The sequence below is a fragment of the Aotus nancymaae genome, unplaced genomic scaffold (genome assembly GCF_030222135.1).
Source record: "Aotus nancymaae isolate 86718 unplaced genomic scaffold, 86718_ANA_hifiasm-v0.15.2.pri h1tg000011l, whole genome shotgun sequence".
Classification (NCBI taxonomy): Eukaryota; Metazoa; Chordata; class Mammalia; order Primates; family Aotidae; genus Aotus; species Aotus nancymaae.
The window spans coordinates 20,484,698-20,499,033 of record NW_026988422.1 but is presented as its reverse complement, the minus strand read 5'-3'; the positions used below and the strand labels follow the sequence as shown (position 1 = coordinate 20,499,033).

At 41.6% G+C, this 14,336-nt stretch overlaps 1 protein-coding gene across 3 annotated transcripts in view; it reads left to right on the top strand.

The window, feature by feature from the left end:
* Window positions 1–14,336, top strand: part of POPDC2 (popeye domain containing 2) — a 36,260-nt gene that overhangs the window by 8,750 nt on the left and 13,174 nt on the right. Inside the window, exons 3-4 of one of the 3 annotated variants that reach the window (XM_012463939.3) lie at window positions 3,564–3,972; window positions 9,023–9,526. In XM_012463939.3, the coding sequence (XP_012319362.2) occupies window positions 3,564–3,972; window positions 9,023–9,108 (495 nt within the window). In that variant the 3' untranslated portion in view covers window positions 9,109–9,526. Of the gene's footprint in view, window positions 1–3,563; window positions 4,114–9,022; window positions 9,527–14,336 lie in introns of those variants that run through there. The other 2 variants (XM_012463938.3, XM_064374662.1) reach the window with 2 other exon arrangements.

Genomic DNA, 14,336 nt, shown 5'->3' with positions numbered 1-14,336 from the left:
CTCAGCCTGGAATGTAGGAATGGTCATATTTCTCCCATTTATATTTTTAGTGTGCATCCCTTTGGGAGCAATGAGAGCCACACATTTGCTGTTGGCTGTGTAAAGTCCCATTTCCACTTTGCAAATGTCAAGTGTTACCCTAAGTTAGAGTTCATCCTGTCCTTGCCATTTGCAATTACATAGTCTTTGTTGACTGAGAGAACAATCCACAGTGACAGCCTAAATTATAATTCACATGGTACTTAGTACAAATCAATCAGCCTTCCACCAGACCTCTCAACCATTCAATTAAATCAGAATTCGTTGTGTGTTCAGCACTGTGACACTCATTAGTCATCAAGAACACAGCACAGAAGGGATTACACAGAAATCTTCACTGTTTTTCTAAATTGCATCCTATCTTACTGGACCCAAGTCCTATTTACATGTTATCTCATTTATTTCATTCAACCAACATCTGAGGTGGGTATTAAAGAAAAAGCTAAATAGTTGTCAAAACTTTACAACAGTTATAGAACCAATCAAGAAGCAGATTTTAGGAGGACCTTTGGGGAAGGATTTTATACAGGACATGAGAAAGTGACATTAGGGGCCAGTGCGGTGGCTCACACCTGTAATCCCAACACTTTGGGAGGCCAAGGCAGGTGGGTCATGAGGTCAGGGGTTTGAGACCAGCCTAGCCAACATGGTGAAAGCCCATCTCTACTAAAAATACAAAACTTTGCCAGATGTGGTAGCAGGTACCTATAATCCCAGCTACTTGGGAGGCTGAGGCAGGAGAATTGCTTGAATCTGGGAGACAGAGGTTGCAGCGAGCTGAGATCACACCACTGCACTCCAGCCTGGGTAACAGAGCAAGACTCCATCTCGGGGAAAAAAAAAAAAAAAAAAAAGAAAAAAAAGAAAGTGACATTAGGTTGTTTTGCAACATATAAGATTGGTCATCTTCTCTTGATTCATTTATTCACTTCAGTAATATTTATTGAAAACTTACTATATACCAGGCACTGTTAAAAGGACTTGAAAGATATCAGCCAACAGAACAGATGAAGGTCCCTCTCCTCATTCAATTTACATTCTAGCGGGGGAAACAAAAGAGGAAAGGGAGGGAATGGCAGGAGAGAAAGTTGTAGAGGTGATGAGGCACCAAGATCACGTAAGGCCACAGCATATATTGTCTTGATACAGCCAAAAGGATTTTCTAAAGGGTTGGATATAGTATGTGAGAGAAAGAGGATCAAGGAAGACTAAGGCTTTTGACCTAAGCAACTGGACGGATGGTGCTGCTATCGACTGAGATAAAGAAAGCTGCAGGCAGAGTTGCTTTGGGGGGACTAGGAAGGTCAGTGTTTGATGTTAGGTTTGCATCATCTGTGGAAATTTGAATGGAGATGCTGCATAGGCAATTGGATATTTAAGTCTGGAATTCAGGAATGAGATCTGGGCCTGTGGCATAAATTTGGGAGTTGGTTATATACAGATGATATTTAAAGCCATTGGGTTGCATGAGATCACCAAGGGAGTGAGTGTGGATGGAAGAGGGAATGGTTCAAGAGCAGAGCCCTGGGATACTTTAGTGGCAGGAAGTTGGAGAGAAAAGGAGGAAGCAGCAAAGGAACTTGAAAAGGAACAATCGTGAGATTAGATCATGAGTATATGGCATCCTGGCAACTAAGTGAAGAAAGTGTATCAAAGAGGAGGGGGAAATGGATGGGGTTGGATGCCATGAAAACTGACCATCAGACTCAGCAGCTTAGAGGTCATTGGTGACCTTAACAGGAGCAGTGTTTATAAACTAAGGACAAAGCCTTATTGGTTTAAGAGAGTGAGAAGGGAGGAATTGGAGATAGTAAGTATAAACACGTTTTTGTTTTTGTTTTTTTTTTAATGAGTTTTGCTAAAAAGGGAAGCAAATTAGTGGAGTGATAGCTAGCCAGGGAAGTGAGGTCAAGAAATAGAATTTTTATTTGTAAAATTTTGTTTTATTCTGAGATGGAAGAAGTTACAGCATATTTATGAGAATGCCCGTAGTCTTTGGGTTTGGCTTTAAGGACATTATTGACATTCAGCTTAGCTCTTGCTCAAACACACCTGCTTCATGCTGGGTACTCTGATTTCTTGTTTGGGAATTATTCATAAGTACATCTAAGGTACAGGCTATGGCAGATTGTGACAACTACTTGCTGAACTCTTAGTAATGGACAGGTTGTATTATTTTATTTCTTATGAGTCAAGAGAGATTAAGTAATTTATTTGACATCACACAACTGATAGAGGTAAAGCTGAAACGTGAAACCAGCTACTGGCCTCCATAATGTAGTTTAGGGCCTGATTGCAGTGTTAACAATTAGTGGGGAAAAGTTGAGAGGAGGAAATGAATAAAGGAACTGGAGGAGCGGCATAGCAGAAAGGAAGGAAGGGAAGAGGAGGGTAGTGGGAGATCCGGCAGGCAATGCAGGAAGGAAAAGGATTATATAAAATCTCTAATAAAGAATCTTCGGAAAGCTACCCTACCTTCAATTTGACAATTCATATAAAGTACTTAACACAATGCCTGGCAGAGTCACCTCTTGACAAATGTTAGCTGCTAACATTATCATCATTGTCATTTCCACTGTCTCCATCCACAAAAATATATCATGAACTCTGCCAGCCCAAAGTATCAGGGTCAATTAGATTATTAAAAATTGTGTGATTCTGCACCCTTTTCCTGTACTGTCCTAAGCATGTTTCTATTTTAACCCCAGCTTTACCACTCATCATTATTGCAACAGGATTTATCAAGTACCTACTGCAGGCCAGACACATGTTACTGCTTATTTCCCATGCAAGCATAATTTAGCTTTGCATCATGGGCACATAGTGAGTGCTCAGAAATGCCTAGATGGATAATAATCAGATGGAGAATGGGGTCCACTTTGATTTTCTCCCCTTTACAGTTTGTCTCCTCTGTGCCCTTTTTCTGATGTCATTCATCAGATTCTTTTGGTTACTTGAAGTGGCCAAGTTAAGAGCGATTTTGTGGACCTGAATCCCAGGCCAGTGCTTCATCCACATGATGTAGCTTGGCATACCTTATCAGAAGCTTTTTCTCAAACTGAACTTTCCAACTCGTTTTGTATCCCTATCCCAATATCTTATTCTTCCTCATTCTTAAAATGAATAGTCATCAGCATTTCAACCACTCAGAGCACCAGAAGGCCCCTTCTTTCTCTATCTCCAAACCACAAGACTCAGAACCTTCTGAAGTCCTTAGTGGTATTAGCCACAGAACCACAGAATTAGAGTTGAGGAAACTCAGTGTGGAAACTGAGGCTCCAGGATGTGATGGGTGAGTGAGTGAATGGCTGACCCCAGGGCTCCTAACACAGGAAACCCCATATCAGTGCACACAAGTGAAAGTCATCCACTGGACCTCCTCAAGGCAAGGCTATGGAGGGGTACTCCCATACAGCTTCTACAGTAAAAGTACAGCTGTTTGCCAAGCGACTGTATGATTCTGTGCTCAGCACGGACAAATTTTCTAGTTTAAACCTTTACTATCTGCTTCTGACCCCTCTCAGGTCACTCTGACTGCCGAGACCTCATGTAGCTACATTTCCTGGCCCAGGAAAAGTCTCCACCTTCTTCTGACCAAAGAGCGATACATCTCCTGCCTCTTCTCGGCTCTGCTGGGCTACGACATCTCGGAGAAGCTCTACACTCTCAATGACAAGCTCTTTGCTAAGTTTGGGCTGCGCTTTGACATCCGCCTTCCCAGCCTCTACCATGTCCTGGGTCCCACTGCTGCAGATGCAGGACCAGAGTCTGAGAAGGGTGATGAAGAAGTCTGTGAGCCATCTGTGTCCCCTCCTCAGGCCACCCCCACATCTCTCCAGCAGACACCCCCTTGTTCTCCCCCTCCAGCTGCCACCAACCTTCCTGCACCTCCTTCCCGGGCCAGGATGTCCAGGCCCGACAGCGGCATCCTGGGTGAGGACTCCACCAGTCTGGTGCTGGAGGATTTTGAGGAGGTGTCAGGATCAGAATCATTTATGGATTATAGGAGTGATGGGGAGTACATGAGGTGAAGGGAGAACTAACATGGGCACAGCCACCGGCTCAGGATCCTATGTAAGTACTCAGAAGGCAGCTGCCGCACATTCCTGTCAACGGCTGGCCTTAACTCAGCTTGTTAGGAAAAAAACAAAAAATTGCTCATGGAACATCTCCTGTTAGAGGACTCATAGAATGTGGCATTAACCCAACTTTGCAGACAGCAACTTACTCTGGGTGCATGCACAGCATGAAGTGATTTTAAAAACTCATTCATTATTAACCGTGGTTGCATTTTGGAAAGTGGGCTAGTTGATATGTTGAGCGGGAAGGTAGATTGCTAAGTTTTTTTGCAAGTTTGTTCTAATAGCTGAGGCCACAGCTGGGGCTAAAAGGGCTTTTATTTGTGGCATGCATTTTAAAAGAAAAAGAATGTGCCAGGGTTCTAATTCCTATTCCTTGTCTTCCTGGCGTAGAGTCAGTCCTGGAAAGCAGTTGTTATTTAGCCTAGACTGGGCAGGTATCTCTGTTAAAATTGCATAGTTTAAAGAGGCTTGTGATTATGGGCTAATAGCTCTGGGAGGAAAACGTCCTCATCTTGCTTTCCTCTCATCCAGTGGAGAATGTGTTTGTTGATCACACAGACAGAGTACTAGATACTGCTGGGAGTAAATGTTACTGTGATCAGATAGTAATATGGCAGCCTGGCTTTCCCCAGTCACCCACATCTAAGGGAGGTAGGATGTGCATAAATCCTGGAGGGCCTAACAGTGTGTACAGGATTTTCCTCACAGAATTTCCCTCCCCAGAGAGTCTACAAGAAAGGCTGTGCTCAGTGGTTCTGGGAAATTGCTCTCATGTTCCCCCTGCCGCCCTCACAATGCTGTGACATTTTCCCTGGAACTCCATCCAACCATGATGTAGGCCTGAATTTCCTGAGGAAAATCCCATTGTTCCCAATTTAGAGGGTACTTCTAAGTGAGGGGGCCCCTAAGAGACCCACCATTCTTTAGAAAGCACCAATAAATTACCTGAGAAACTAGCCCAGTAAGGAAGGCCTCCAGAGTACATGAATGAATGAGTGAATGTTTGTATATTCTGAAAAACAGGTTATTTAAATGATGAAAGAGGCAACAGAGGGGGCTGATGAAAGGTTAGAGATTTGGTTTTGTAGATATGGAATTTACAACCCCCAGTGTTACCAGTGTCCTTAGAACCATAGTTCAGCTGATTCTGAGGTAATTCCAAGGATAGTCTAACATCCCAGATCACTTTGTTGAATTCCTCCAAGTTTGCATTGGCCATTCTGATCACTCCTTTCCATTTATGCAACTGTTCACCTTCCTACTCGTTCATCCTGCATCCACGCATGCTCCTTATGCCCTATGGATTCCTCTGTCCAACTTGCCTGTCCACCTATACACTCTCTTCAGCTCACAGCAGCTGTTTTCTCATGTTGTTCTTCCTGGTTTTCTTCTCTTTTCTTGGTTCTATTTTTCTCTTCTTTCTTCTCCGATTTCTTCTCGGTCCTTGATTGCCTCTGTTTGCTGTTCTTTCCCCGCCCCCTTTTCTTTCTTGAGACACGGTCTCACTCTGTCACCCAGGATGGAGTGCGGTGGCACAATGTTGGCTCACTGCAGTCTCTACCGTCAAAAGCTCAAGTGATCCTCCCACTTCAGCCTCCCAAATAATGGGGATTACAGCCACATGTCACTGTGTCTGGATAATGTTTAATTTTTTTTTTTTTAAATAGAGACAAGGTCTCCCCATGTTGCCCAGGAAGCAATCAGTCTGTAGTTCAGTGTACATAAGCCCCAGGACGTCTGAGTGTCTTTCAGCAAGAACTCTCTGTGATATTTCACTATGATTTCTCTGGCACCTCGGGACTCTCCCCCTCCCTTGTGGTGGTGGATCTTGCTTACTAGAAGTTCCCTCCATTCTGTGCCTGTGAAGAATCTATCACCTACCATGTGATTACAGTGCAGATACTTTATGAGAGAGGAGATCACCGCTCAGTCCCCAGGCCCTCAACCCTGAATACATAGTATCATATGAAATACCTCTTTTCAAATTCGACCTTTTCTAAAACTCAAGATGAGAAAACTGCTGATGAAGCCCACTTTCTAAAATACTGGAATTTGCAATATGGAGAGATTAGGTTTTTCATGTTTCTTTGTTTAAGCAATAGAGAGAAAGGAAAATTATGTTGTTTACATTTCAGGCCATAGAGGTTTTCAGAACAACTTGAAAACAGGATCAAATTAGCCAAACTTCTGACAGTTTTCAATGTAGTCTGCGATAATAGGATAATTTAACCTCAGTTCTTTTTCAGGAATTGTGTTTTAGATGTTTGGTCTGACTTATTTACCATCAAACTTGTTATAAGACTATCATTCTAATGAATAAGCATATTCCCTTATGATTGGGAGCAATTCACCATTGTTTCTTTCATAAAGTAGAGTACCCTTCACTACCGATTTCCTGGCTCATTAGTTATCAGAATTTTAAGCTCATTGCTATTCATCCCAGCACAGCACTTACATAACAGGCATGAAGCTGACTGAATTCTGCATCATTAGGAGTGATGTGGCCTCATCACAGTCACACCAGTGCTTGTCTCTCATACTAATCCAAGTTAAGACCAACTAAAAATAGAGTTTCCCCTGGAGCTCCTTTTTGAAGAGACGTATATTTTTCAGTCTGGTGATACCCAAAATTGACCAAAAAATGGGTACTGCTTCTCTTAACAGGCAAAAACTGTGCTGCAGGATAACGTATTCATGCAGGGCCTTCCAGCCAGACCCCAAATTATCCCTGCCTTCACTAGAATTTTTCTGTTTAATTCTATGGCCACTCTCCACAGGGGTCCATTCTGTGTCTTTCTTACAGGAGATGCTCAGTAAATGAGGGGCTTTTCTTCTAGAAATGCAGCTCCAAGGTAGTCTGTTGAGAGAAATAATGAATCCATGATCACAGACTAAATTGAAAACTGTCTGACATTTGGACGATTTTTGTTTTGTTTCAATTGTCCTGAAAACTCTGCGGTTTGGAAAGTAAAAACTATACTGTTTCTTTTCTCCCTATTAGTTAAATAAACAAATGATGAACAGATTACAAAACGGAGGACACTTGAGGTAAGGGAAGGAGCCCCTCGACAGGAGGACCAGGACACAGTACCAAGGGCCACTTACTATTTAGTGTGTATTTCAGGCAGGGTTCTAGGTATCATGTGATACATAGTTGAAAGAATTGGAAATATTTAATCTGCAAGAAAAGGGCAAGTGTAATACCCTCAAATTTTAAAAAGAACGTGAATTAGAATTTGACTTAATTTGGTGTAGTTCTTGTGGGCAGAAATTGAATTGAATAGGATGAAAGTTATTGCCAGGCGCAGTGGCTCACGCCTGTAATCCTAGCACTTTGGGAGGCCGAGGCGGGTGGATCACGAGGTCAAGAGATCGAGACCATCCTAGTCAACATGGTGAAACCCCGTCTCTACTAAAAATACAAAAAATTAGCTGGGCATAGTGGCGCGTGCCTGTAATCCCAGCTACTCAGGAGGCTGAGGCAGGAGAATTGCCTGAACCCAGGAGGCGGAGGTTGCGGTGAGCTGAGATCTCACCATTGCACTCCAGCCTGGGTAACAAGAGCGAAACTCTGTCTCAAATATATAAAAAAAAAAAAAAAAAAAAAGAAAGTTATAAGAAGGATTTTAGCTTATTATTAATACTGGATTGCTCATGGGATAGTGAGAGTTACTCATCACTGGGAGAGTTCAGGCAGGGCCAGAAGAAACCTCAGAGATTTTATAAGATGATTCAGGCTCGGAAAAGGATGCCTTGGAGTATTGCTGTTAGGGTAACTTCTAATAGGATTCTGTGGTTCTAAGATCTGAACTCTAGTCTGGCCACTTACCTGCCATCAAAAGCAGGTTCCTCATCTGCAGGACAGGACCAGGATGGCTCTGTCTACCTTACCGGGTTGTGGTGAGGGGTGATTGAGATAAAATACATAAAGGCAGTTTTTAGGCTGTGAAGCATTAGTTAAGTGTATAGCGTATTTTAAAATTCTATTGTATATGCAATTGTTTATCAGTCTCTCTCTTTCTCTTTCTTTTATCAGAGATAGATGATTTTCCCTCTTATTTCCCCATTTGGCTTTTCAGGGAAGGTGGCAGCTGGCAGAATGCCCTGACAACAGAAGGAACAGCTTAGTGGAGGCCTAAAGAAAGCATGTGCTAGCTCCTTAGCCCCTGAATAACTAAGTCACACCTCAGTCTTCTCTCCTTCATCTGTTCGGGAGGAGGCAGATTAGAGTCACACTGTCATCAGGCTCTTCCCCTCAGAAGCAGCTGTAAGGTGCTTGGTAGCTGTCAGTGCTAGCAAACGGTGCTTTTCTCACAGAACTACTGGAAAGAGTCTTGGCACAGAAAACTTGCTCTTGAAAGTGGCATGGCCAAAGCACGGGTCTCTAGAGGGTTGTGCCGCCTCTACCTGCCACAGGTGCTGTTGTCAGTCAGATAAGTTAGAGGCAGCAGTTCCCCAGCTGCCCTCTGAATCACAGCAGCCGAGTTATGCTTCCACTTCTGTCTTACAGGCTTCATTTTCCTACCCCTCTTTCTGTAAAAATGGAAGTCAGGAGTCTTATGAAACTTACCACCATTCAATACAGGTTTTTGGGTTTCTTCAATTAGATAGGGTTAGGTAAGAAGTAGAGTTCTAAAGAATGTTCATAGGAAGCAACAAAAGTTGATCTCTTGGTCTCCACGGGAGGAGAGGGTGGGGCTAGATACCTTCCAAGCTGACTTGCCCTAATATTCTAGTATGAAATGATTCAAAGGTGCAACTGCCCCTATCGTGTCAGGCAGTGGGTACAGCTAAAACATTGGGAATTGGTAGAGGAAAAGAAAAACCTGAAAAGAACCCTTTGAAGTTAGGCAAACTGTCTGGACACAGTGCCAAAATCCTCCCTCTTTTTCTTTCCACAGCTTCTAGAATTCCTCTTCAGAGCTGCTCTCAAGTTATATCCAGGGGACAGGCCCCTTTGGCTCCAACCCACACGCCTGAACTTTAAGGATCATTGAACTACCTTCTTCTCTGTGGCCAGCACAGCTCTCTCTGTGTTCACAGAATGGTCACTGATAGGCATGCCTCATTCCCCACCCACTGGAAGGCTCACGGGCAAGGTGAGAGAGGACACAGAAGGTGCCCACACTGTTGCTACAGCAAGGGCCCTCGGTGACTTTGAGAAATTCACCTTCACAAGCCTTCCTCCAGGAGCAGGCATTGGAAGTGCAGATGCACAGAATCCATCCTTTACCAGCTGCAGAATCTTGGGCATTTACATAGCCACTGTGAGCCTCATCCGAAACAGTGGGGGTTATGAAACCCACCTCACCTTGTTGTTGTGAGGATCCAATGAGTTGATTTAGGTAAGCACCTAGGACATGGCGTGGCATCAAGTAAGCACTCAATAAATCACTCAACTCCTTTTCCTGTGTTGTTTCTTTGCATTGTCTGAAAGGATCAGTGGAGTCAAAGATCCAACTTTTCACTGGTGGTTATTTTTTATTTTTCAATTAAGATTCAAATTTATGGAAGTGGAATTTTAAAAACCTAGCTTTCCCTTAGGCTTTGACATTCAACTTACAAATCTCTTTTTCTATTGATGAACCTAGTATTAAACAATAGTTTTTAGAGGGACTTTTACAAACTTAGTTAATTAGTTTTTCTTAAACATCTTAAAGTTGGTTTATAAATTTAACATATTCTACTTTTCTTTTTCCCTAAATACTTCAACATATATTTCAGTTATCTCTGTATAATATTGATCCCTAAAATAGTGACTTAAAATAGTCCCATTAATTTGTTGTGCTCATGAACGTGGGACCTGACTAGGCTCAGCTAGGCAGTCAGGGTTTCTCATGTGGTTTCAGTCAGATAGTGGCTCAGGCTGGTTCACTCACCTGTCTGGGAAGACTCAAATAGCTGAGGGCTGGAACAGCTGGGAATTCTTGGGCATCTCTCCCTCTCAATAGTTGTTTCCTTTTTGTTGTTGTGTGCTCTGTTGTATGAATATACCACAATTTATTTATCCAATTTACAACTGATGGGCATTTGGATAGTTTCCAGCTTGGGACGATTACAAATAGTGCTGCTATGAACATTCTTGTCCATGTGTTTTGATATACGTATGTACACATTTCTTGGATGTATACCTAGGAATGGAATTACTCAGGCACTGGGTATGTAAGTACACCAATTTTTCTAAGTGATTATACCAATTTACATTTCCACTAGCACTCTGTGAGAGTTCTAGTTGCTTCTCATTCTCAGCAATAGTTGGCATTGTCTTTTTTTATTATTATTATTTTAGTTATTTGGGCATGTTTAGCAGCATTTTTATTTTCCTGATGGGTTGAGTACCCTTTCTTTCTTTTCTTCTTCTTCTTTTTTTTTTTTTTTTTTTTTTGGCCATATGAATATCTTCTATTGTGAAGTATCTATTCTTGTTTCTTGTCCATTTCTTATTTGTATATTCTTTCTTTTCTTTTCTTTTTTTTTTTTACACAGGGTCTGACTCTATTGCCAAGGCTGGAAGGCAGGGGTGCAATGTTGGCTCACTGCAACCTCTGCCTTCTATGTTCAAGTGATTCTTATGCCTCAGCTACCCGAGTAGCTGGGATTACAGGTGCACACCACCACACCCAGCTAATTTTTGTATTTTTAGTAGAGATGGTGTTTCACTATATTGGCCAGGCTGATCTTGAACTTCTGGCCTCAAGTGATCCACCTACCTCAGCCTCCCAAAATGCTGGGATTACAGGCATGAGCCACTGTGCCCGGCCAGTATGCTTTTTGTTATTGACATAAAGGAATTATTCAAATAATCAGGTTAAAAGTCCTTTTGTTACTTATTAAGATTCTATATATTTATATATGAGAGATTATATATATGTGTATATATATTTATATAGAGATATATGTTTATATTCTTCTAGTTTTGTGAATTTGTTTTTCTCTAAATGGTATATTTTGATGAAAATAGTTTTTAAGTTCAATGTAGTTTATCAATCTTTCCATTTCTTATTCATGCTTTCTGTGTCATGTTTAAGAAATCTTTTCCTCTCCTAAAGATATTCTCCCACTTACCTTCTAGATTTCTTATTGTTTTACATTTCAAAGTTAGACCTACAGTCAACCTGGATTTAGTTTTTGTATATATGACTAAGGGCCAAGATTCATTATTTTCCATGTGGATATCCAATTGACTGATCACTCCTTATTGAAATGATTATCCTACCCCTACTAGTGTTCAGCTTATCCTTTGTGACAAATCAAATGTTCCTGTAGATATAAGTCTAATTCTGAGTTTTCTATTGTTTGCTTGTTCTATTTTTCTGTCCTTTGGCAGTGCTATCTGGTTGTAATTATTTTAGCTTTATAATAAGTTTTGATATCTGGTAGTCTTCAAACTTTGTTCTTCAGCTCCATTATAATCTTATGGGACCATCATACTTGGTCCATTGTTTAGCAAAATGTCATTATATTGTGCATGCCTGTATATTCTGAATTCAACTCACCATCTGTACTGCCACTACTAATTTCAAGCCACCGCTACTTCATTCTAAATTAACTTAAATGGACTTATAACTGGTCTCTTGACTCCTCCAGTTCTTGTAACTTACACACAGTAAAGAGGTCATTTAAACATGTACAAGATCTTATCACTCTGTAGCTCAAAATTTGAAATGATTTCCTATCCCACTTAGAATAAAATCCAGACTTCTTACCTATGTGATATTAGTCAAGATTGACTTATTATTACTTAAAACCGTAAAGTTTTATTTCTCTCTTACTCAAAGTCTATTAAGAGTCTCTGTGCCTCATAATGGCAACTGTTCTTCATATGCAACTCAGTGATTCAGCCAACTGACCATCGGGTTCTGTCATCTGATGGAAGGAACAGAAGACAGAGCCTGATGGTTAATTTTTAACTATCCACACTGAAGGAACAGGACTTGATAGTCCTTTGCTAGCTCTTCTTGCTATGGCCCAGAAGTGATGCAAGTCACTTCTGCTCATAGTCCACTGACGAGTAATAGTCACATGGACCCACCTAACAATCAACTTGGGCTTTGTGGATTAAAGGGGCTGGAAAGTGTGGGAAATCAAATGGAATATGTGATGAGTACTACTCCTCTAGCCACTTATGACCACAAGGTCTCACCTGCCTGTTCCTCCCACTGCATTTCATTCTGTTCTTATTCACATTCGTGGTGCTCCAGCCATGCTAGTTTTTTTGCTGTTTGTCAGGCATTCCTAGCTCCTTTCTATATTAGAGCCTTTGCAGTTGTTCTTTCATCTAGAATGCTCTTTCATACCTTCTCTTGGCTGGCTGCTTCTGCTCATTCAGTTCTCAGCTCAAGTGGGTTCTTAGGCCCAGCAAAGATACCTACCTCACCTCACCATCGTTCTATCCTATTGCCCTGCTTGGACTTTCAAGGACCCTATTTTCTCTTTCTTCTTCTTTTAAGCTTGGTAGAACTTTTCATTGTGTGCCATGTAGCTCTTACGTTCTTTTCTCATTTCTCTAAAATTATATTGCATATTTATTCTGTCTTTTCCATGTACATTTCACAATAGAAGGTTTTTGTCAATCTTGAGAGATTCAATAGCTTTCTTGTCAACCCTAAAGGACCACTGTGGAGAGTAACTGAGCAATAAACAAACAAAAAGTACATTGGGCCAGGCGTGGTGGCACAACAAACATTGTGCTTTTAATATCTAATGGTGTATGTAATCCTAGGGGGGTGGATCACTTGAGGTCAGGAATTCGAGACGAGCCTGACCAACATGATGAAACTCATCTCTACCAGAAAAACACAAAATTTAGCTGGGTGCTGTGGCGGGCGCCTATAATCCCAGCTACTTGAGAGGCTGAGGCAGGAGAATTGCTTGAATGACCTGCGAGGCAGAGGTTGCAGTGAGTTGAGATCATGCCATTGCATTCCAGCCTGGGTGACAGAGCAAGACTCCATCTCAAAAAAAGAAAAAAGTACACTGTATACTGTAAATTGAGATTCAACATTACCTGGATGTGGTGCCACTCCCCAACCTGGAGGATCACCAAGGCAGGGCTGTCATTACACACCTATTGCATATAACAGTGGTTTCTCAAGATGAGGACCTCTTTTAATCCCTTTTCCCCGCCAAAGAATCAGACTTTACATTGTAGAAGTTGTGATTTTATTATCTAATGGTGTATGTAAGGCATAAAACATTTGTATTACAATAAGATTTTTAGATAAGTATATAGGTTTTAAAAATTAACCACAATAGTCTTTTTATGTATTTGAAAAATAGCATTACATATATGTATAAAGCATTTTATTTAGTTAGTCTGCAGGAATGCTTGACATGACATGGATTTGTGGACCTCTTACATTAACTCCACACTAGAGGTCTACACATGTATAAAGAAAATCTGTAGGTTATAACTTAATATGTTCAGCAATAAAGTCTGATAGGCAGTCATATTTTCTCTAAGAAGAGGACAGCAAATGTTCTTTTATCTCATGAATACTTACTGAATATCCACTGCTGTCAAACCCCATACTGGAGGCTACGTACTTCACGTGACTCATTCTTATTCTCTGCCCTCAAAGAGCTCTAGATCTAGAAAGGAGACATATGAATGATAGGCTCCCTCCCTTCCTCACCAAGGCCTTACTGAGTCAAGCTCCCTGGGCCTGACTCCTCTGACGATTAATCTTTTCCCAGAAGATTCCTCAGTCTTTTGTGTAAATAGATGTCTTGTGGCTCATACATCGTTGAAAGTGAAACTGGACACCTGACACCTACACAGATAAACACTCTGCCAGTCAGCTGTGGAAAGCGTGACATGAATGGTTGAAACCACTACCTGTGCTCCAGAAGTTCAGCAAATGTTACTTCCTAGATCTCAGATGTGCTGAGATCAGGAAGGTTTCATGGAGAAGTTGCCTTTGAGCTGTGCCTTGCAAGACAAGTTTGGAAAGGCAGAAGCAGTCCAGGTGGAAGAAAAGACTCTTGGTGACCACCTATGGAATCTGAGCTCTAGTCAAAAGACAAAGTGAAGCCAGCAGGGAAATAGTGCATTCAAAGCAGTGCTTGCATATGGGCACGTGGCAGAGTGTAGCTGTTTCATAAATATTCATGTTCTGGGGGGCTTGAGAGAACAAAGCCAAGAGTCCAGTTGAGGCCACTGAAGTGGTCCGTGGGTCTGAGATGCCCAGGCCCAGGACCAGGTGATGGCAATGA